Source organism: Schistocerca piceifrons, chromosome 6, assembly GCF_021461385.2.
Source record: "Schistocerca piceifrons isolate TAMUIC-IGC-003096 chromosome 6, iqSchPice1.1, whole genome shotgun sequence".
NCBI lineage: Eukaryota > Metazoa > Arthropoda > Insecta > Orthoptera > Acrididae > Schistocerca > Schistocerca piceifrons.
The window spans coordinates 432,762,236-432,786,846 of NC_060143.1; the positions used below are offsets into that span (position 1 = coordinate 432,762,236).

General features: G+C 37.8%; 1 protein-coding gene across 2 annotated transcripts in view; it reads left to right on the forward strand.

The window, feature by feature from the left end:
• The window catches only part of LOC124802688 (oxidative stress-induced growth inhibitor 1-like), a 130,674-nt gene extending 118,578 nt beyond the window's left edge, over nucleotides 1-12,096 (forward strand). For both annotated transcript variants that reach the window (XM_047263625.1, XM_047263626.1), the window contains exons 5-6: nucleotides 5,522-5,890; nucleotides 7,586-12,096. In XM_047263625.1, the coding sequence (XP_047119581.1) occupies nucleotides 5,522-5,890; nucleotides 7,586-8,005 (789 nt within the window). In that variant the 3' untranslated portion in view covers nucleotides 8,006-12,096. The remainder of the gene's footprint in view (nucleotides 1-5,521; nucleotides 5,891-7,585) is intronic.
• Nucleotides 12,097-24,611: the final 12,515 nt, after the last annotated feature.

Consider the following 24,611-nt stretch of genomic DNA (forward strand, 5'->3'; position numbering starts at 1 on the left):
AGTTACTATAATTACTTTGCAAATGTGTTAAAATTTTGCAAAATTCTCAGTGACGTAGCACAGAAAGAAACATTTTTAGTGTTTATTATAATAAATTTGGTCCACTTACACAGAAGCTCAAAAAGTGTGCCTCGCAATTACTTATTAAATTCACTGTTTTGTGTTGTAGCATTATTTTGTTCATTTTGAATAGAGCATATACATGATGACATGAACCCCAGGTACATCGTTAAACACCTTTCCCCCTATTTCGTTCTCATTTCTAACCAATTTTTGTTAAAATTCATTTCTTGACTGAAGTGGACCTGTAGTTTCCGTGGCTCTGGCATTGTATACTGATGTTGGCAGTGCTTTGACATTGGCCATAGCCAGTGACAATAGCTGAATCTAATGGTTTCTTTTGTTGGAAGGTAAAAATAGGTGACATTTGTTTCTGGCATGGAAAGCAGGAAAAAGCTAGATGTGCTGACAGCCTGACTGACATGTAGTGTAGCGATTGATCTAGGTTAGGTGGCAATGTGGCAGATTTATCTTGGCGAAGCCAATGAATCTCGACACGAAAATATGGTTGCCGTAATAGTGGTGTGGAGAGTAGCCAGACGTGGACATACATCATTGCAAGATCTACTTGTATCTCTTATTTCCAGTTTTGTTGAAAATTCTAATGTGGTTAAATTTTAGCCTAATGGGACAAAATACCAGCTAATTTTATATACAAACCATTTGAAATTATGAACAACTATTCTGATTGGCTACCAACAACTCGCTCATGATTTGTCATATTCAGTTCCCATTGTTCATCACATGAGTTGTTACCAATATTCGCAGGCAGTACAATAGCTGTGAAAGTTTTAAGTGCTCTCTTACCATTTTTTTAACCCATTTAGCTTGCGTAATCTAAAAACTGATATGCTCTCTAAGGTGAAAGAGGGTTTGCAGTAGGTACATTAATAACTATGTCCTTGACCCTTTCGCATTCACAGTGGTTCTCCTTTGTGCATGATCTGGCTCCTGCACATCTTTTCCAACAACTCATCAGACCAATGGTTTTGGTAGAGTTCCTCCAACATGACCTAGATATTTGCAATCCCATCACGAACTCTTTCTCTCGCCTGGCCTAGTCCTTTCCTTTTCCGTTCCACTCTTCTGTTCACTGCTACCTGAGCCATTGCTGTTTTATTCACTTGTTATCAATCAAATATCAGGAAAGCTTAAGCAAGATTAATGATATATTTATTACATGGAGAAATAAGACTACAGAGGTTAACAGATAGTGTTCAATATGTAATGTTTAATGGATAGACTGGTTTCAATATTTGCCATTCTCTGTAGCTCATCTTACACCTTAGCCGAGAACTGCAGTCGAGTAACAGACCTAAGTAGAGTAATGCTCCTACTGTATATCAATGCAGTCATCATGTAAGGTGAATGGCATTAATGTTCAAACAACTCTAGTCAACAAACAACATATGAGAGCATTGACTGTTAACCTTGTAAGTCAGTGCTCTCATTGATGGTCTATACCCACAATGTGGAAGATGTGTAAAAATTATGAAATGAATAATTTAAGCAATAAAGGCAACAACTCACAAAAAATGTGACGTGCTGTGTCGTCGTTGCTGTGGTCTTCAGTCCAGAGACTGGCTTGATGCAGCTCTCCATGCTACTCTATCCTGTGCAAGCTTCATCTCCCAGTACCTACTGCAACCTACATCCTTCTGAATCTGCTTAGTGTATTCATCTCTTGGTCTCCCTCTACGATTTTTACCCTCGACACTGCCCTCCAGTACTAAATTGGTGATCCCTTGATGCCTCGGAACATGTCCTACCAACCGATCCCTTCTTCTAGTCAACTTGTGCCACAAATTTCTCTCCTCCCCAATTCTATTCGGTACCTCATCATGTGATCTACCCATCTAATCTTCATCATTCTTGTGTAGCACCATATTAAGAAAGCTTCTATTCTCTTCTTGTCTAAACTTTATCGTCCACGTTTCACTTCCATACATCACTACACTCCATACAAATACTTTCAGAAACGACTTCCTGACACTTAAATCTATACTCGATGTTAACAAATTTCTCTTCTTCAGAAACGCTTTCCTTGCCATTGCCAGTCTACATTTTATATCCTCTATACTTCAACCATCATCAGTTATTTTGCTCCCCAAATAGCAAAACTCCTTTACTACTGTAAGTGTCTCATTTCCTAATCTAATTCCCTCGGCATAACCCGACTTAATTCGACAACATTCCATTATCCTCGTTTTGCTTTAGTTGTTGTTCATCTTTTATCCTCCTTTCAAGACACTGTCCATTCCACTCAACTGCTCTTCCAGGTCCTTTGCTGTCTGTGACAGAATTACAATGTCGTCAGCAAGCCTCACAGTTTCTATTTCTTCTCCATGGATTTTAATTCCTACTCCAAATTTTTCTTTCGTTCCCTATACTGCTTGCTCAATATACAGACTGAAGAAACATCAGGGATAGGCTACAACCCTGTCTCACTCCCTTCCCAACCACTGCTTCCCTTTCTTACCCCTTGACTCCTATAACTGCCATCTGGTTTCTGTACAAATTGTAAATAGCCTTTCGCTCCCTGTATTTTACCCCTGCCACCTTCAGAATTTGAAAGAGCGTATTCCAGTCAACATTGTCAAAAGCTTTCTCTAAGTCTACAAATGCTAGAAACCTAGGTTTGCCTTTCCTTAATCTATCTTCTAAGATAAGTTGTAGGGTCAGTATTGCCTCACGCGTTCCAACATTTCTACGGAATCCAAACTGATCTTCCGCAAGGTCGGCTTCTACCAGTTTTTCCATTTGTCTGTAAAGAATTCACATTAGTATTTTCCAGTCATGTTTTATTAAACTGATAGTTTGGTAATTTTCACATCTGTCAACACCTGCTTTTTTTGGGATTGGAATTATTATATTTTTCTTTAAGTGTGAGGGTATTTCACCTGTCTCATACCTCTTGCTCACCAGATGGTAGTTTTTTGTCAGGGCTGGCTCTCCCAATTCTGTCAGTAGTTCTAATAGGATGTTGTCAAGTCCCGGGGCCTTGTTTCAACTTAAGTCTTTCAGTGTTCTGTCAAACTGTTCACGCAGTATCATATCTCCCATTTTGCTGTTGTCTACATCCTCTTCGATTTCCATAATATTGTCCTCAAGTACATCGCCCTTGTATAGACCGTCTATATACTCCTTCCACCTTTCTGCTTTCCCTTCTTTGCTTAGAACTGTTTTTCCTTCTGAGCTCTTGATATTCATACAAGTAGTTCTCTTTTCTCTGAAGGTCTCTTTAATTTTCCTGTAGGCAGTATCTATCTTACCCAGAGTGCTATATGCCTCTACATCCTGACATTTTTCCTCTAGCCATCCCTGCGTAGCCATTTTTCACTTCCTGTTGATCTCATTTTTGAGACATTTGTATTCCTTTTTGCCAGCTTCATTTACTGCATTTTTATATTTTCTCCTTTCATCAATTAAATTCAATATTTCTTGTGTTACCCAAGGGTTTCTACTTTTTACCTACTTGATCCTCTGCTGCCTTCACTATTTCATCCCTCAAAGCTACCCATTCTTCTTCTACTGTATTTCTTTCCCCCGTTCTTGTCAGTTGTTCCCTTATGCTCTCCCTGAAACTCTGTACAACCTCTGGTTCTTTCAATTTGTCCAGGTCCCATCTCCTTAAATTCCCACCTTTTTGCAGTTTCTTCAGTTTTAACCTACAGTTCATCACCAATAGATTGTGGTCAGTCCACATCTGCCCCTGGAAATGTCTTACAATTTAAAACCTGGTTCCTAACTCTCTGTCTTAACATTATATAATCTATCTGAAACCTTCCAGTATCTCCAGGCCTCTTCCATGTATACAGCCTTCTTTCATGATTATTGAACCAAGTGTTAGCTGTGATTAAGTTATGCTCTGTGCAAAATTCTGCCAGGCAGCTTCCTCTTTCATTCCTTTCCCCAATTGCATTTTCACCCACTAAGTTTCCTGCTCTTCCTTTCCCTACTATCAAATTCCAGTCACCCGTGACTGCTAAATTTTCGTCTCGCTTCACTACCTGAATAATTTCTTTTATCTCATACATTTCATCAATCTCTTCGTCATCTGCAGAGCCAGCTGGCATATAAACTTGTACTACTGTAGTAGGCATGGGCTTTGTGTCTATCTTGGCCACAATAATGCGTTCACTATGCTGTTTGTAGTAGCTAACCCGCACTCCTATTTTTTTATTCATTATTAAACCTACTCCTGCATTGCCCCTATTTGATTTGGTATTTATAACCCTGTAATCACCTGACCAAAAGTCTTGTTCCTCCTGCCACCGAACTTCACTAATTCCCACTATATCTAACTTTAACCTATCCATTTGCCTTTTTAAACTTTCTAACCTACCTGCCTGATTAAGGGATCTTACATTCCACGCTGTGATCCATAGAACGCCAGTTTTCTTTCTCCTGATAACGACGTCCTGAGTCATTGATAGTCGTGTAAATAAGACTGAGAATAATCCTTGGATTCAGAAATGGTTGCTGTATGTTTAATTTGATTCATTATTTTAAGTGTGTTCCCAGACTTTGATGTATTACTTTCAGTTCTAAGAATGTAATATCACCAGTTTCAGTAGTCATTCATCTCTATTAGTTGTCAACAAAACTAGGGCTGGGAATAGAGTAATGAAGAAATGAGTGGATACTAAAATTTAAAAAAGAAGATAAACAAAAGCAAGTATATCATTGATAGGCAGCCCATTTCATGTTCCATATCTGAGACATTTGGAGTTTTTATTGTTGTTATCGTGAGTTGAATATTTCCTCCTCAAATCACATTGAGGTCAATGTACTGTTATTTTGTGTCCTTATCTGGACTTGATCTTTCATAAAGTGTGATGGACCTGGAGAAATATTGAGAGATAATGGATTAAAAGGAGTTTTCAATATGGTATTGCAAACTCAAAAAGGAACTGTTACCTTTCAATTTAACCTAGACCTCGAGCAGTGTTGCAGATCACACACACAAACTAGGGCTTTAATTTCACTTTGTTCGCTTCGCCAACTCGAAACAAAATTCAATTTTCAACCTAACCTGTACTTTGAGCTTAACTACAGATCAGTTTTTCATGACAACCTACATTCCAAGAAATAATAAATATGCAAAAAAGTGCTGTCCATATTCTGTTCCTTCCATTTGCACACACATCTTGCTATGTACCACAACACCATTGTGGCATCGTGTATGGGTAGGTTCAGTTGACCCAAGATGACACCGTTGCTCAGTTCACTTGTTAAACTGTAAGCCCATGTAGTTGATGACATTTGGCTATTAATTTGTCTGTCAAGGTGTGTAAGCAGTCTTCACAAATGCATGTGTGATTTGGAATGTTTGTGGCTAACTCTTTACGTCAATTATGATTAAAGTTGTAAAATATGTAATAAAAGAATAACAAGAAGTAGACACTTAATTTAAAATTGTTAAATATGTGTAAGCAAGTGTTTTTCTTGATATTTTCAGGAAAGTTCTGACAAGCTCTGGAGGGTGGAAGCAACTGATGGTCGTGCAGTATTTAATTACAAATGCAGGACAGTGGTCCTGGCAACTGGAGCACATGATGTACCTAATCAATTGGAAGTGCCTGGTGAAGACAGCTTGCGATGGGTTTTCCATGATGCCGCCTCCTTGGAGCGAGCTCTTGACTGTCCTGGTATGATAGGCACTGGCATAAACCCTGTGCTTATCGTAGGTGCAGGGTTGAGTGCTGCTGATGCTGTCATAGCTGCCCGCTTCCGTTCTCTTCCAGTCCTACACGTGTTTCGGAGGCGTCTTGATGCACCGCTGTTTGATCATGTGCTGCCTGAGAATGTTTATCCTGAGTACCATAAGGTAAGTCTTGGTGTATATTGGTTTTAATTTTCTGCTGTTCTGAACTAAATGTAGTGATGTGACAAATAACACAGGGGAAGAGAGGTTGGTGTTGATCAATACAACTTGAAACTGAATCTGATATCTCACACAAGGGAAAGAAAAGTTAATGAAATGAACTCTCATAAAAATAGAAGATCTTCTTACTAAAAATAAATAGGGCCTGATGTAACAGTGCTAATGAAATAAAGGAAATGATTCTAAAACCGGATGTGGGAATGGGAAACGTAGGAATTGGTGTGGGGGAGAAAGGATCAAATGGCTCATAAAGAGTTCAATGCAAGGATTCATTTATTACCTAGGTTTCTGAAAAAATATATCCACCATGTAGTACTTGCAAGAAACTGTTTGGATCATTTTTAGGTGGAACTGACCTTTTGTATTTCTGTATTCCCAAAAAAGTTGTGAAAGCTAGAGAGATTTTTAAACAGATTCAGATGTGTGACACACAGCCTGTGAGTATAGTGGGATATTACAGTTTTACCTTTCTAAACCCTGTAACTTAAATCAAAAACAAAAGTCATACAAACTCAGTTTAACAAACTGGTGTGTTATTGTGTACTTCCACACCCAACATAGCACCACATGTCAGCAGGAGATATAAGACTTCCTGTTACCAATTGCCGTCCTGACTAGATACTTACCTTGGCCACATAATGGTTTGGCCAGGGTTACCTTGACAGTTATATTAACTTTCATTCTCTCAGTAAATGCCAAGTGAAAATAGTGTGTTCTTCAAACCGGTCTCCACAAAAAATTCACTTTCTCTGCCTGTGCCACATGCACGTTTCTAGTTTTATAATAATCATAGGTTTCATTTACTAATGGCACAATTGTTTATAAAAGTGAGTGTTTTTAGTCTTTTAAGTATTCATTGTTACACTCTTCCTAATTTGAATGGAAATGCATATATTTTTGTACAAACTAGTGGTCTGCTTTAACATTAGCTTGCCTGGTGATCAAGTGATAAAGTGCATGCATGGAAACAGAGAGGTTGCAGGATTAAATCCCAGTCGGATGTTGGATTTTTCAGTCTGCATTTTAATCTGCATGAATAGTTACTAGAACATCATGTGGTTCAGATTTGACATTAAACTTTAGGTCCCCTCTTCCTACTTAGATAATAGGGGTAGGTTATGGCTATGCAAGTTAAAAGACTTGCATCAGGGCATTGAGTTACACATTATTATTATTATTATACTGTTCACCTATAATATTCAAATATTATACAAGGAGTTTTGTCTATGTACATCAGTTTTCTAAATGTCACTCCTTTTTCTATAAATCATGTATCATATTTCAGGACTTCAAACAATTATTTATACATGGCATACAGAAAATATACACACCTGACTAAATTAATAAATCCTCATTACTGTCTTCATTCATTGACTACATAGCAGTTAATATCCTAGCTGCTGCTGCTGCTGGCGATTTCATTTCACAGAATTTCTGCTTTACAGCCCATTCATTTCATTTCAGTTGCTCTCTTTCTTAAAACATACTTCTTGACACTTTATGAAGTTGTACCCAACATAATGTAATTGGTGCAGTCGTACAGGTGATTTGATAACTTGTTTTTTTCAGTGTTGCTTTTCCTTTGAGATGAATGTGTGTTCAGTAAAGGCAAAGATAAAGTGAAATATTTACTTTCAGGTACGTCAAATGATGGCTGATGGAGGTCACTGTTACCCAAGGTACCAGGCTCTGGCAGATGCTGCTGTATTGGAGTTCTCTGAGGAAGGGACAGGTTCACAGGCTGTTCGATCAGTGCTTATTCGTGGAGCGGACGGGAAAAGAGAGCGAGTCCAAGTGTGTGCTGCTGCTATCCTGACTGGTGCTAGGCCTGATCTCTCATTTATTCCTGAAGAGCTTGTGGCACAACTTACATGTAATTCAACAAAGCCAGTGGATCCACGTCGTAATCCAATTGCTGTGGATCCTTACACTCACAAAGTGCTCCATTCTCCTTCAGGTCTTTACGCTTTAGGACCTCTTGTCGGTGACACCTTCGTGCGATTTGCTGCTGCTGGAGCCCATGCTGTTGCTGCATCTCTGCTTGGTGACCTTACGTAACCAACATAAGGGATGAAACTTGGTTGACTTTCTTATTGTGCTATGAAAACACCAACAGCTGGGTAACTTGCCAGCTACTACAGTGGCATCTGTGGATCGCTGTATATAAATTCAACATGTCTGTGATATTATTTTATTAATTTCCTGTTGTGTATAAACTGATCCTTGATGTGACGATGGTATTCTGATCAGATACTGAATGATTTTGTAAATATGTGTGTAGGATATAGTTTTTCATATTGTCAGTCCTATGTTTACTGACTCTAATATTGAGTCCAAAATCAGTATATTAATGCAGCAAGCTGTATTGGTGGGTGCTATTTTTATGTTCCATGATGCATTGATGTCTATTTATTTATTTTCATATCATTTTTAAAATATATAAGCAGAATTTTATTTATTTGTGTTGTTTTATCATTATTTCACCCAAAAAATTGAAAAGCATGAAGATTTTATTTTTTAACACTGGCAGTATTTACAGGAAAATAAATTACATACATAAAGCAGTATTTCACTGGGGAAATAGTAGTAGAAGGTGATGGGATTGTTCATTAGACCATTGTTGTTGTCATTAGAGATTTTGCAGAAAGAATTAAACATTTCAGGGGGGAAAAAGATCTTTGCTAGTAATGACATTACTTTTATACCACACTCTAGCGCTACATTAAATATTAAACTTGTTTCACATCCTCAAAGTTCGGTCAGACTCTGACTGATTAAATTTGGTTTTGCACTAACACCCAAACCTCCAGGTGTCAGACACTCAGTTTGGTACTAGACATGTATGTAGATAGACTATCAACCAAAACACTGATTTAGTTCGTGCTATGTGCTGTCATCCAGTAGAAAATGTGTAAATAGTAATTAAAAGTAGCACCACAACTGCAGAACATCGGAAAAGCATATTAGTGAGAGATGATCTTGTAGCTCTCGTGTGAGTGAGTTTGTAGAGTGTCAGGTTATCGTGTCAAAGGTTCTGCATTGAAATTCCACAGATGACAATTTGTTTCAACTGTTTATATATGAAACGTTGTAGGGGAGAACATTTTCCTGACATGTGAAAGGACTTTTCGGAGTTTTTAGCAATGTTCGTTTGGTAGTCTGCTTTCGCTTCTTATGTTGAAAGTAGCAAACCTAGAGAGTACATTTGGGTGTGGTCTTCTGTCGGACGTGCGACTGAACAGACAACATTTGTTATAAACCAGCTATTGTATTTGTAGTTTCATATAATAAACATAAACTATCGGAACACTAGAACAAAGAAACAATAGCGTCACACTTGTGGAAGTATTAATAGCCCCATATAACACTTTTGCGCATAATACAGTAAAAAAATTGTCATTATTGGGGTATAAACCTAGGAGCACTGGTATGACGATTTAACGCTCTACCTACTTTTACACAGGAGCTGTACATACTAGTTCCCTACAGTTATGCTTTTCCTGTGCCCCTTAGTTCTTCTTTTAATTAATGTTTACGCCCGTTCTGCTGGTCAACAGCACATAGTATGACCTAAATCAGTTTTGGTTGATTTTTGACATACAGTGTTTGGTACCAATCTTAGTGTCTGACATCTGTAGATTTGAGTGTAAGCAAAACAAAGAGCTTAATTTCAGTCATTCATAAGCAAAATGGAAATTAAGTGCCCCATATATTTGGCATATGCGATGTAAACAGATTGTCCACACTTGAGCATACTGACATTGCGGTTAATGCTAGTGATCTGTGTTACTGCTGTGGAAATAATGTTTAAATATTGCTTCAGATAACAATCTGTGGAAATAAAAAGCCCTGTGGCTGTGGGTGATAGACCCCAGCCATAACATCAAAATTTTGTCGAGATATTCTTACATCCGTGTCCTCTATTGTGCAGGATCTGACACAACTGTTGGAAAAGCAGTATGACTAGCTTGTACTCTCTAAATTGTGTTGTTACTGTTTGTGGGGATGAATGTTATTAAGACGTTTACTATAATCTGTTTAGAAATTTTGGCACCAGTAGATTCCCAGATTTATTTAGCTACTTGGACATTCAATGATATTGACCATACAGTCATCGATGTAATTTATTTTTGTTATGAAACCTTGTATAACAACATTTTCTTTTCATGCTTCTGTTATAGTTTCCTTAAATTAAACTTACAACATTCGTATGAAAGTTTAGCTAGTATTTTATGCACTATCATATCATTCTTGAAAAGTAATTTGTTGACAGCTGTTGGCCAGATTTTACTAAAACATGAAACCTTTCTGGCAATTGATCTACCACATATTGTTACTGTGTAGCTGATCAGTGCTTCTGGTGAAAATTGCATGACTCTTGCCTGAATGTGCATTCATTACTGTCACTCCAGTTGTTTCACATAAAGACCCCTGACTGGGACTGTAACAGTTCCTTCAAAGTCCATCACTTGCACTTAATGTTTATGGTACTTCCAGCTTCCCTAACATCAACAGCACAGTGAGTGGGAGCTACAAAATCTAAATATGATTCTTGGAAGAGCCCCATGAAAGATAAATTTTCTCTAAATTGCCAGTCATTCTGTTTCTTCATTCCTTTAAAGATGTCTTAATTGCTATGGTATGGCACCCATTTCACTTTTTGACACATGCTGATAAGTGCCCATTGAATATGTTTTCCCAAAGCGTGTCTGGCCATATGCTATTATTGTCACATTACTCTATTCTTCAGAATAGCGTTAAAAGATTCTGTTTGAGATGAGATGATTCAGGGCAAAACATGGAGTTACACGTATATCTCTGTACGACTAAGCTGAAGGAACTGTCCCCAAAAATGTTTGACAACCTCTTTCACTTTGTGAAGAAACTAGAGACTGTATCTGTAGAGCTACTACAATACATCTGCACAAGGAATCACAGTAAATAGTCTTTGCAGTTTAGATGTCTCCTCCGTCAATCTACCTCACAATGCCATAGCTACTTCATGACATACGATGGCGGTTTAATACACACAAAATGGAATGGGGAGCAGATGCTTACATTCTTGTGTACGTACATAAAGGGAGATAGAGGAAATATATTTTGCTGCAAGCAGTTTATTTGATGACAGTATCAAGGACATAGTGGCTATATAGAAAGATACATACACAGATTCCAACCAGTTTTGGGAAAATAAATAGTTGGTATTTAACACGTTGACTGCCAGGAGGCCACTGGTGCCCACAGCAGAGCCTACATCTGATGCCATTTACCAGGCGGCAGCCACAGCAGAACCTCACATCTGACATCCTGGCCAGATGGTGAAACAGTCAACACTGGTGGATGTGTGGCACTCAATGTGTTTAAGTGAGAAACCACTTGTGTTTTCAGTCGACTTCTATAGAGAATGAATATATGATCCAGAGAAAGAATTGAGATTATTATTTATTTTACAAATGATAAAAGATTCCCTTTCCTTAAAACCTGCTTAACGCAGCAGTTTAAATTTAATACGTCTTGTAATATGAAAATGCTGATGAGAGAGGAAAAAATTACAGTGGTGCTATGTATGTCTTCCAGCTAACATTTGAGAAAGTTAAATGGAGCACAGTTTTCATGTATGTCCTCTTAACTTTTTATTTAGACAAAGTAGTTTCATTTGATGTTTTGCAAGTTACATAATTTTCTAAATTGTCAGTTTCATAATACTAACCTGTTGCAGAAATAGAGTAAGTGTTGTACTGAAATTAAATGTACCTTGTATTTCAACATTGTTTAATATAGAATAGTAGTAAGTAACTATGAGCAGAACTTGAAAGTGGGCAACTAATCTTAATTGCAGTACTCTACCTGTTGCTGCTGCTTTTATTTTGAGACTGATTATTTGTATTCATAAAAATGTTAATTGAGCTGTTACTGTCTATAAAAAAAAGACAATACTGAAATGAAAATGCACAATATATAATTGCTAGGAATATGAAGCTGCTTTTTTTGTCGGAAACAGCAAATATACCAGTAAGCAAGGTTCCACAATCTATTCAGTACCCTAATCCTGTGCATCATGGGCACAGAATGAGTAAAGCTTAACCTTTGAGCAGGTGCACCTATGTATAAAGTGCGCCAATCACAATAAAAATTGTCTTGTACCATTCTATTGTTGTTCTACAATTGCAAACCCGTACCTATTCCTTCATTACTGCTTCAGCTAAAACAGTGCTAAGTTGTCATCATATAAGTGAGCTGCAGTAATATAAAACAAACAGTGAGTCAGTTGAGAAAGAAATCACAATTGTGTAAGATAATGACCCAGATTCTGAGCAAGCAGCACAACACCACAGTGAGACAGTTGTCTACTAAATAATAAGTAATAAAATATGCAGTTGGCAGGTATCTGATGGAACTGTGCTGTTTAATGCTTCGATTGGGTAATTATTGTGAGGCAACACTTTTACACGGCAACAGATGATCTAATGAAAGTTTATTTTAATGTAGTTTAGTCAAATAGTGATGTAGCTCATGTAATGTTAGTCCACTTTATCATTATTTGATTAAACTGTGATTTTGCTCATACATGTTTACCTTCGTAACATAAAGACGGGTATACTTTTCACATGTACATAGTACACCACGTGCCTTTTCATGTTACAAAAAATGGCGTGATCACTCGTGGGTTAATGTATTGGCAAGTCTTGCTATCCTTACTCAAGGCTACAGTGGTGTCAGTAGCAATACTGCAAGTGATAGATGGAAGTGTCTAAGGACTAATTCATGCCTGAATTTTCCATTAATCTTGTCAGAAGTGTGTACAGAAAAGACAATGAAAAAATGATTACCAGCTTAATAGACATACATATCAAAAAACCGTATCTCATTAACTTGTGTCCTAGGGAACATTCAAGAGTTAGAGCAAAAACACTTTAAACAGTAGATTGTACAAGGGAAAGAGGAGAATGTATTGAGTTGGCACACAGATAGATGGTTGGTTGGTTGTCTGATTCTGGGAAGGGGACCAAACAGTGGTCAACGATCCCATTGGGTTAGGGAAGGAAGTCTGCCATGCCCTTTCAAAAGGAACCGTCCTGGAATTTGCCTGAATTGATTTATGGAAATCAAAGAAAACCTAAATTGGGATGATGGGACGTGGGTTTGAACTGTCATTCTTCCAAATGCAAGTCCAGTATGCTAACCACTGCGCCACCTTGCTTGGTCACGCAGGTGTCCAGACTATCAATTTGTAAATTTGTTTTTATTTTGTTGCTTGTTACACAATGATCCAGTTATTTTAAAACATGGGATAGTATAACTTATATGAGGGCTTTAAAATAGCCATAGGTTTCATTCAAATCATTAAGCTGGAACACTGTGCCACTGCAGAAGTCTTGGTGCTGAGAAGTTTGTCATGACTAGAAAGTCATCCGAATTTGAAAACAGTTTAGACTCAGCCTGTGTCTTCACTTTCAACAGTGAGTGAAATCAAAAGTAAGCATAAATCTCTTGAAGATGACTGAATCCCAGAAAATGGCAACATAAATTGAAAATGTCCAGGCAGTGCACAAGGTATCAGCTGTTCAGCAATTAAATTTACATGAAGTACAAGTTGATGCTATCATTCACACCTGGTGATACAAGGCTCCCTTAATACACCATTGCAGTTTTATATGATGGAAACAACACTGACTGGAATACGTTCCACAGTGACAACATGCTCTTGTAATTTTACGTCTGCTTAATCATTGAACTGCTGTTCTTGGTTTTATGGTTAACATCACCAACAATTTGAATTCCTTAAACCTCTTAAAGCAAGGAGAGAAAAATTCAGTTACAGGTATGATGGACAAGGTTGATGCTTTCAAACAAAAGTTAAATGAATGAAGAACTCAACTTCGTATTCATGATAGTAGTCCAGATTTTCTATATCATGATTGACAACATTAGTTTACTTGCTTTTACATCATTGGCACCTGCGCTGCACCATGCTCCCAGACTTTCAGCATGGTTCTGCACACGGAAGTGGTTGGTGTTCATACCATGTGGCTGCCCTGCAATAGACAGTGTATGTATTGTGGTTGTTCTCTCCTACTTACTTTGTCTCACCCATCCGAATGTTAACATTTGTAGGTCAGTTTCATTATTGCCTCCCATCCCCCACCCCTCATTTTCTTTTTTCTAGTTATCCCAACACTTAATGACTGAACTCTCACACTGACCAGCCGGACTGCATGTTACGTATTACCAAATACTATTAGTAAATTGCGTTGTTTTGGCAGACTGCACTTACGGTTTTTACACATGTTTTGCATTATATTTCTTCATTCCTCTCCTTTGTATGTTACAGTTTCATACACCTGAACATGGGATTTTAAATCAGAAAACTCGTTGTGGTTTAAATAAATATTAATGCGACAGAAGTGGGTCCCTCTCAAATAATTATCAATCCTAGAACATTGCTTAAGTGTGTGGAACCTATACCACTAAGACTAAAAGGGATAGTAAATGTATATAGAGGACAGCATGAATTGTCACAGGCTTGTTCGACCCATGGGAAAATATCACAGAGGTGGCAGAGAAATTGAATGGCAGAGACCTAAAAATAGACACAAAGTATCACAAGAAAACCTCCAAACAAAATTTCAGGAACCAGCTTTTATTGATGAATCTATGAATATATAAGGGCCACCCCCCACCCCCTTCCTCGTATTACTTCTGTAGGGACTGTAAGAATGAGATTAGATTACAGTATGCACTGAGGCATATAACATGTTCAACTGCCATAAGCCCACTGCCGGCCACTGCAAAGCCTTATGCCTGACAGTGTGTACATGCCAGTGGGCACAGCAGAACATCATACCAGATGCCATGGCCTGGTGTGTGTCACTCAACATTTTAGTTATTCTTTCCATGCTCTATACTTTAGTACCATGTCAATACCATTCAGCATCATGTATTAGGGATTATATATTAAAATTGCTACTAAAACTCAGATAACAGACAAGAAGTATTACACAGCACTGATGTTATAAACAACAGTTATAAACAGCACTTGTGGCTTAGCATGTGATGGTATCATGTTGACCAGTCTACAATTCTACTTGTAGAGAAAAATTCATTTACAGAAAATAGTGGCTGTTACTTGAGCGCGCGCACACGCGCGCGCGCGCACACACACACACACACACAGTGTGTGTCCCATCATAAAATCCAAACACAGAAATACAAATATCTTATGTTAGTGATAAATGCCATTATGCAAAGTATTTTGTTAGATAACACCTATATGATGACAATTTAATGTACTGATGCAGTTAAGAAATAAATATTTTGCATTGACAGAAGAATAAATAGTTGAAACACTGAGGTGACAAGTCATAGGATCCCTCCTAATATCTTGTCGGACCTCCTTTTGCCTAGTGTACTGCAGCAACTCGATGTGGCACGGACTCTACGAGTCGTCGGAAGTCTCCTGCAGAAATATTGAGCCATGGTGCCTCCATAGCCATCCATAATTGTGAAAGTGTTGCTAGTGCAGGATTTTGTGCATGAACTGATATCTCAGTTATGTCCTATAAATGTTCAATGGGATTCATGTTGGGCAGCCTGGGTGGCAGAGCCATTCACTTGAATTGTCCAAATGTTCTTCAAACAAATAGAAAACCATTGGGGCCCAGTGACATGGCTCAATGTCATCCATAAAAATTCCATCATTGTTTGAGAATATGAAGTACATGAATGGATGAAAATGAGCTCAAGTAGCTAAACATAACCATTTCCAATCCATGATTGGTTCAGTTGGACCAAAGGACCCCAGCCCATTCCATGTAAACACAGCCCACACCATTATGGAGCCACCACCAGCTTTCTCAGTGCCTTGTTGATGACTTGGGTCCATGGTCTATGCCACACTTAAATCCTACCATAAGCTCTTACAAACTGAGATTGGGATTCATCTGACCAGGCTATGGTTATCCAGTTGTCTAGGATCCAACCACTAGAAAGCAGGCATGTCAGAACGTGACATGTGATGGATCAATGCATGCATTTTGTGAACTAGAATTCATTGGTGATTCCATATCAGATGTCTAGTACACACACCAACAGACAAAACTATCCCTAGGTGGTACACATCATCATGTGAGACTGGCTGCTTACGTTGTGTGGAGGAAACAGGTCTGCTAGTAACATCAGCAGAGAAGGTAGGGCGTGTGCGGGAATTATTCACCAGGAGTCCAAAGTAATCAACAACATACAAAAGCAGATAATTGCAGATACCACAGCCAAGTGTCTGGCACATTCTGTTCAAACATCTGCATATAAAACTATACCAACTACAGTTTTTACATGTGCTGACTACTCAGGACACTGAGCTTTATTCTAACATTTGTAATGACTTGCGGTAGCTAATGAAGGAAGACTGTTTTCTGCAGAAATTGGTTTTCAGTGACGGAGCCGCATTTCATGTGTCTCGAGAGCAAATATATCAATAACAAGCAATGTGAGTATAAAACAAACAGTGATCTTGTAATTGATAATGATATTAGAACCAGTGGTAACAAACATGATACCAACTCTAAAAAATGCGGGAAAACCGCTAAAAGTGGTGTAGTATGTGTAAAATGTGAAACAAAATTCCACTTTCGATGCGCAAAGGTGGATAGCTCATTGAAAGGAAATGAGAAGTTTACAAAATCGTGGAAGTGTAATACGTGTAGGCCGACCGATATACTAAGCAGGGCCGCAAATATCCCGCTAACAAACAGATTTGAAGTGCTCGATGTAGACAGTAACTATGATGCTCTTGAAGCTCATACAGAACATTCTCAATCATCGAATGCTGCAGTAAATCTTCCTGGAAGCACTACCACTTCTGAACTTCAACAAGGAGATCTTCAAGTTCCGTGTGATGCTGCTGTTCCTGTCCCGAAAACCATCTGTCAATATAAATCACATTATGGTATTCTGAGGAAGCTTGTGATTCTTGCCGATAGTCACGGTCGAGAGTTTGCTTCTCGTATAAATGAAACTGCTGAAACTGTCAAGGCAACAGGATTTGTCAAGCCTGGAGCATCTCTCTCTCAAATATGTACGTATATACATTCAGAAGAAATCGGTAAGTTGTCATCCAAGGATTTCATTGTACTACTCGGCGGCTCTTGACGTGTCCGCAATGAAACATCAGTAGCCTGCCAAGAACTAAAGAAGTGCTTGTGTTATCTAGGACACACAAATGTAATATATGTAAACATTCCACAGAGGTACAACTTACATCAGTCGTCTTGTGTGAACAGAGAGATCAAACTTGCAAATGAACAGCTCTCAAACGTTTGTAAACAGTTTAAAAATGTAAATGTTCTAGATGTAAGTGGTGTTGGGCGAAGATTCCATACCTCACATGGGCTTCATTTGAACAGTCTTGGGAAAGGTTTCTAGCACAAAAACTAATTGAAATAAGCACAGGCAATAGTTTTACTACAAATTCAACAGTAATGACTAAATTTGTTTCATCGCCAACCACAGAAAAGAAAAATAGTGATTTTTTTCCACAGCAACACATTCCAGTAATAGTCAACACTCAAATAAGATCTATTTTAGGCTAAAGAACAGAAGAGAGCACAGTGTAAATGTTGTACCTTTTGATAATTTAACTTGTGTGAAAACTGACATTAAGGAACCAGTTAAAAATACAATTGATAAGCTATATTGTTTAAAAATATTTCATCAGAATATAAGAAGTCTTTTGAATAAAAAAGAAGAGCTGATGCTTTCACTGCAAGAAACAACTGACACAGACGGAATTATTCCTGATGTGCTCTGCCTAACTGAACATCACTTGGAAGCCACAGAAATTAATCAGCTACATTTAAATAGTTATAAAATTGATTCTTCCTACTGTTGGAGCAATTTAAGACAAGGCGGTGTGGCAATTTACACACACAATACTATTAGGTCACAAGTTATAGATGTATCTAAATATTGTATTGAACAGCACTTTGAATGTTGTGCAGTCAAATTAGAGCTTGAAACACAGTTCCTGATCATAGTAACAGTTTACAGATCACCTATGGGAGACATTCAAAAATTTCTCTCTCAGCTAGAAACAGTTCTTACTCATCTTTATAGAAACAATAGTAATGTCATTGTATGTGGTGACTTTAACATAAACTTACTCACAAAAAATAACAACCAGAAAATATTAGAATCATTACTGTTAACCTTCAATCTGCTTCCCATGATCTCATTCCCAACAAGAGTATATGGGCACAGCAAGACCCTGATTGATAATCTGTTCCTAGATTGCACAAATTACAATGAAGTGATGACACGGGCAGTAACAAATGGTCTGTCTGATCACGATGGTCAAATGACAACCCTAAAACTTGCCAGCAGAAAAACAACACATGACCATTGTAACCAAGTTAAACATGTTAGATCAATAAATGCTGAATCTACTTGCTTGTTCAGAAATAGTTTAGCCATGAACAATGGGAGGAAGTATACCAGGCTGACACAGTGAATGAGAAATTCAACTCATTTGTGAACTTATTCCTTAAACATTTTGAAGCTTCTTTCCCCCAAAGACAGATTAAAATCAAACCAACCTGTAGTAAAAAGAAAGAGTGGCTAACTACCGGCATAAAAATATCATGTAACAAAAAGAGAGATCTGTATGTACAACAGAAGACTAGTACAGACCCAGCAGTAAAGTTACATTACAAGAAATACTGTAAAATTCTAACAAGTGTAATCAAGAAGGCCAAACAGTTGCACTATGTACAAAAAATTAGCAATTCAAACAATAAAATAAAAACCATATGGCACATCATAAAAAGTGAGATAAATAGGAACATAAAACCTGACAATAATAAACACAAAGCTGCAGCCTCAGATTTTAACAAATTTTTCTCTCTTTTGCTGAAAAAACAGTGAACCATAATAAAGAGGCTCACACAGAAGCTATTGAACTACTTAACCACATGCAAATAACATCTAAAGTAGCGCTTCATTTCAGAAGTACAACCCCTAAAGAAATTGAAAAAACCATAAAATTACTCAAAAACTCAGATTCCTGTGGATACGATGGCATATCAAGTAGGATTCTAAAATCATGTGCAGACTTAATCAGTTATATATTGTGCTGTTTGTGTAACAAATCTATGGAAACTGGTGTGTTCCCAGATAGATTAAAACATGCAGTAGTGATGCCAATCCACAAAAGTGGAGCAAAGGATGAAATATCCAACTATCGGCCCATCTCCCTGCTGCCAGTATTCTCAAAGGTATTTGAGAGAATAGTGTATGATAGGATTTATAGTCACACTACACAAAATGGCTTACTGGCTCCTACACAGTTCGGCTTTCGTAAGGGCTCCTCCACAGACAGAGCTATATTTAACTTAACACATGAAATTTTAGGTAAACTAAATTACAAAATGTATCCAGTGGGGATATTTTGTGACCTTGCCAAGGCATTTGATTGTGTAGATCACAACACACTCTTGAAAAAGCTTCCACATTATGGCATTAAAGACAAATCTTTGACTTGGTTAGAATCATACTTACAGAACAGGAAGCAAAGGGTTGTCTTAAGGGGGACATGAACAGCATTAACATCAGACTGGGGAAATATAAAGTAGCTCAATTCTTGGGCCATTAATTTTCCTGATCTACATTAATGATCTGCCAATCACAATTAACAACAGAGCAAAAATAGTAATGTTTGCCGACGATACAAGAATCCTCGTAAAAGGACCCAACTCAACAATGCAGGATACAGCCATGACAGTCTCTACTCAAGTACACAAATGGTTCACTGCGAATAGCCTAACCTTAAATATTTCAAAAACCAATATGATACAGTTTCTGACAAAAAATAAAAAAATTAAAGCTCCTGAAATACATGTTAACAATCACAAAATTAATGAAACCACACATACAAAATTCCTTGGTATCCAGATAGACAGTCACCTAAGATGGAAAGAACAAATTGATCAGCTGGTCAAGAAACTTAGCTCATCGTGCTTTGCACTAAGAGCTCTCCATCAGTTAGTAGACAGAGAAATAATGTTGTTGTCATACTTTGCATATTTCCATTCTGTTCTATCCTATGGCATAATCTTCTGGGGAAATGCTGCAGGTGTTGCAAAAGTCTTCAGAATACAAAAACGAGCAGTGAGGCTAATATGTGGAGTCCCTAATGGGACATCTTGCAGAGGTCTCTTCAAATCTCTCAGGATACTTACCATCACAGGTCAGTATATATACTCACTGATGTTATTTGTAGCCAACAACAGGGAACTGTTTTAGAAAAATTGTGACATCCACAACCATGACACAAGACAGGCGAAAAATTTTCATCAAGGCTCTCCATCTCTCACTAAAGTACATAGAGGAGTTACTGAGTCAGGTATAAAGGTCTTCAATAAGCTCCCCATCAATATAAAAAAGGAAATAAATAATGTACAGATTTTCAAAAGGAAACTAAAATTATTTCTCACCGAACAAACTTTCTATAAAATGGATGAATACTTAGAGTTATGATGTACAAGAGTGGGGGAAACTGCCTAAGAAAAGCACTCCCTTAAAGATAAAGTGTGATGCTGTTACTTGTAGTTTAACTGAAATTGTGGTGATAAAATGTAAATTTATCTGTTTCATTACGAGAAAATGTGAACTCCCATGTATCCCACTCTCTTGAGCATTCACTTAAACCTCTTCTTAAGGAATGCAGTTAAAACTTTTATTCATTCAAACCATGACCATGAAGAAAATTTACTTCCTTATATATGTCAGTAGCATAAAAATATGCACTGTCACTTATTCTACTATTTTGAACAATCACTTAAACTGTTTTTGGCATAATGCAAGCTTTAATACTGCATGCAAGTAATTGTTCTTGTAAAATAAACCAATGGCTGTGCAATGTGATGTATAAATATTAATGTACTACTGTAATTGCATCAAGTGACTTGTTCTATATTACTTGTACACTGGCTGTATAATATGTACTCAACAGGACCAAATAAATAAATAAAAATAAAATAAAAATAAAAATTCTATTTGTCTTGTAGTTTTCACACAATCATTTTCCGAAACCCCAGAGGTACTTTTGAATAACACTGTACAAATTTTAGAATGTACAGTATTTGACACATGGATGTTGTCTCTGTAGTTTTGCCTTATGTTTAAAGATATTTCAGGTTGAAAAACATATTGAGTCCAATGAAGAGCTTATAGGAGCTGTGTGAGTATTTTGCAGACCCAGAAACATACTTCAAGGATATAATCTAGTCAACAGAAAAATGCTGGACAATGTGAATTTTTACATAAAAAAGAGAAAAAAAGTCTATCACAGCCAGGCTGAAAATTTTCTTTTTTTCCTTTACATGCCCTTGATGCAATTAATACAAACACATTTGTCACAACTGGAATCAAGTCCAAATCCATAAGCAGCATCATCAGGGAAGTACAACACTTGGCACTGAAAGCATTTTAACTAAAACACCAACATACAGCTGTAACAGAACTCACCTACTAGACAGAAAGTGCAGCAGCAGCAGCAGCTCATACGAACACCAAATATTCCAGACCATACAAACATAATAAATTCTGAAAGCCTTCCAGAACTGATAAATACTAAATGACAAATAACTGTGGATGGTCAGGTTTGAACTGACAACCTGCAGTACACAAGCTGAACATGCAAATCACGACACTGCCTGCAGCACAGGTCTCAGCATTGCTCCCTCTCCTGAGAAGCAGAGACTTGCTGTTTCAGAAGTTCTCATTGGATGTGAGTTCAGCATTCTGGATCCTCTCAAGAAGTCTAGGGTGTCAGCAATGCACAGCAAATGCGAAACATCTTTTATCATGATTCTGTGCAATCACTGATGCCATGTGCCACCCTTGTTCTTCACAAGGACCACAAGAAAGTACCAAGGATGCTCTGAAGGTTCAATTACGTCATCTTGCAGCATCTCCTCCATTTCCTCCCAGATTATTTTTCATTCAACCGATGACACCCTACATGAGTGCTGGCTACTTGATGGCTGATCCACAACATTGATAAGCTGTTCTGCCATGGGTATTTGGTGAGTCTTGTCTCCAATCTGGATTTTAAAGCATCCAAAAAATGGCACAGAATGGCTAACACTCACAAACGTTGTTCTTTAGTCAGGTCTGATCCTCTTGGCAGTTCTGTAGTACAGTAGATTCCTTCCCTACACTGTCTGTAGTGGTGGCAGAACCTGATTCTTGGTCAAAGGAACTAAGCTGCCTTTCCTGGACTGGTTCAGCTGTCGCTAAACACATTGTTATAGAGATGAGTTGTGGTTGCTAATGACAGTTAATGATCAAAAGTTCTGCTTGACCATCTACAGTGCTTATGCTCATTGCTGGTATGTCAATTTCTTTTGTAAGCTTGAGCAGGTTTTTGCAATCAACAAAAGCTGCACAGTTTAAATGAGTATTTAGACTAATGCCTGGAACTCATCCTGTGGACGACAATAGGGTAACAATGTCTTTAACAGCAAACAACCTCCCTAAGCTACATTTGTAGTGGGTGCTTACTGAAAGAGCTTTGTCAATCTGGTTCTCTGGTCTTCAACAGTATATATAACAGCTTGTGATGCCTGCAAGAAGTCCCATATGAGAATAATCTTATGACTATGTTCTGATAAAACCATAGATTCAAAGATTTGTGTTCTGTGCTTTGTAGTTATTCTTGTCGTACTTGATGCTACTGGCTGGACAAACATCCTATTTGTGACTTTTCAGCACAAAAGCATTCGAGAGACTTCTTTAGCTGGCGACAATAAGTATTCAACATTATAGAAAAGAAACCCCCTGAGTCGGCGTGTGCCTCAACAGGTTGGCAGGTGACGATGACATTAGTAAGATTTTCTAATATCTTGTTGACTATTATCTGTGGAGGATTTTCATCAGTGCTGGTCTCTGGCAATGGGCCCTGTCCCACAAGTTGTCTATAATCATCATCCACAGTTGACTGGTGTGAATAGAACTATTATGTCATTGATGTTTGTTTTCATAGTAGTCATCAAAAACTCTTCTTCTTTCTCTGCAATAGTGTACAGCATGTTCAAGGCATCCTCCAAATGTTTGTTTTTGCTGGGTTGTCATTTGATAGTTGCAGCTTAAGTCTGCATTGGCCAAATCTGTTCTTCTTGGTGTGTTTGATTGGTGCTGCAGTTGGTGCTAAAGTTTGGTACACTTATTCTTCAACATTCTCTAATATTTTTTGTCATGTGCAGTTGACACTCATGGCTGCTATCTCGTGCTTCCTTGGTCTGACAGTTCTAACTGCCATAAAATGCTTTATCACCTCTCTTACACGGCATATGAGACATGAGGTCACAGTGATCTCCCACTACTGTCAGAGGGGCCACATTCGAGAGTTTATCATAGTCCTTCCTCCTTTTCTTTGCATTTCCTCAATACTGACGAATTTCTTTGGTATTGTGACACACTTTACCAGAAGAGCCTGGTGTCCATCTCCTGTGACTGCTTTCATCAAGTGTGAGATTCTGTCAGTTTCTGTCATATTTGGATTCACAACATGGCATAGGGCTAAAATATTACATATATAGGACTGTTCTTTCTCCATGACATTGGACCCTGTTCTTCAATAGTTCTCCTAGTAAGTGGACTAGCTGCTGATTGTTGCCAAATGTTTTCTTCAGTTTGGCCTGGAATTTATCTAAGCTATTAAACTTCTGTCTGGTGTACTCAAACCACTGCTGAGGTGTGCCATACAAGTAAAAGTCCACACTCATCAAAGATTTTATTACCATTTATTATTGTAGCTACGTCGTTCACCACTCAAGACTGGATAGACTGTGTTTGTGTTACAAGGTTAATATTACATGATCATTATAATACAAACACAAATTAGTGTAAGTGTGCATAATAATACAGAACAATTTTGCATAACTATAGCATAACTGTCAATGATATATAGAGTAAGGAATTTTTAACAAGTACATGTTCACTTCATTTCATATCACAGTGAGGCCAATTTGCTCTTTCACTGTCGAAGAACTCATTTAAAATGTACAATTGTTTTTGGTGCAGATTTTGCAACATCTTTCCTCAAAATTTCACAAAGTCCAAGGACTGCACTTTAGTATTTCAATGGTTGAACATTTTAATTGCTGCTGTTGGAACATTGTCCTGTGTCATGGAGAACTGACAGCTAGGGATGTCTATGTCTTCCTTACTGTGCATGTTATAATTGTGGAAATAATTCCTGACTGAAAATTGTCATCACTCCTAGATGTGTGAAGAAGGGTTTGCAGAGGTCTAGTTCCGTGCTTGATGTAACGATCTTTATGGCTTTTTTGTTGTAGTAGTAGCAGTATTTTCTTGCAGCTTGTAGAGTGACCCCTTAGTAACAGGCTTGATATGGGTGTGTAACACTGAATAATATACCATCAGCAGATACTGATCATTTATAACATGCTCTAGTTTCCTCAGGAGGTATATGACTTATGGCAGTTTGTCACACACATGCACAGTGTGTTCTTGCTAAGTGAGTTTACAATTCACCATTAAACTCAGATGCTTTACAGTTCCCTCATTTCCTACACATCTGGGGCTACATACCAATTTTTGCATTTTTTCTTCATTTATTTTCATTTTGATTATATGGAACAAATCT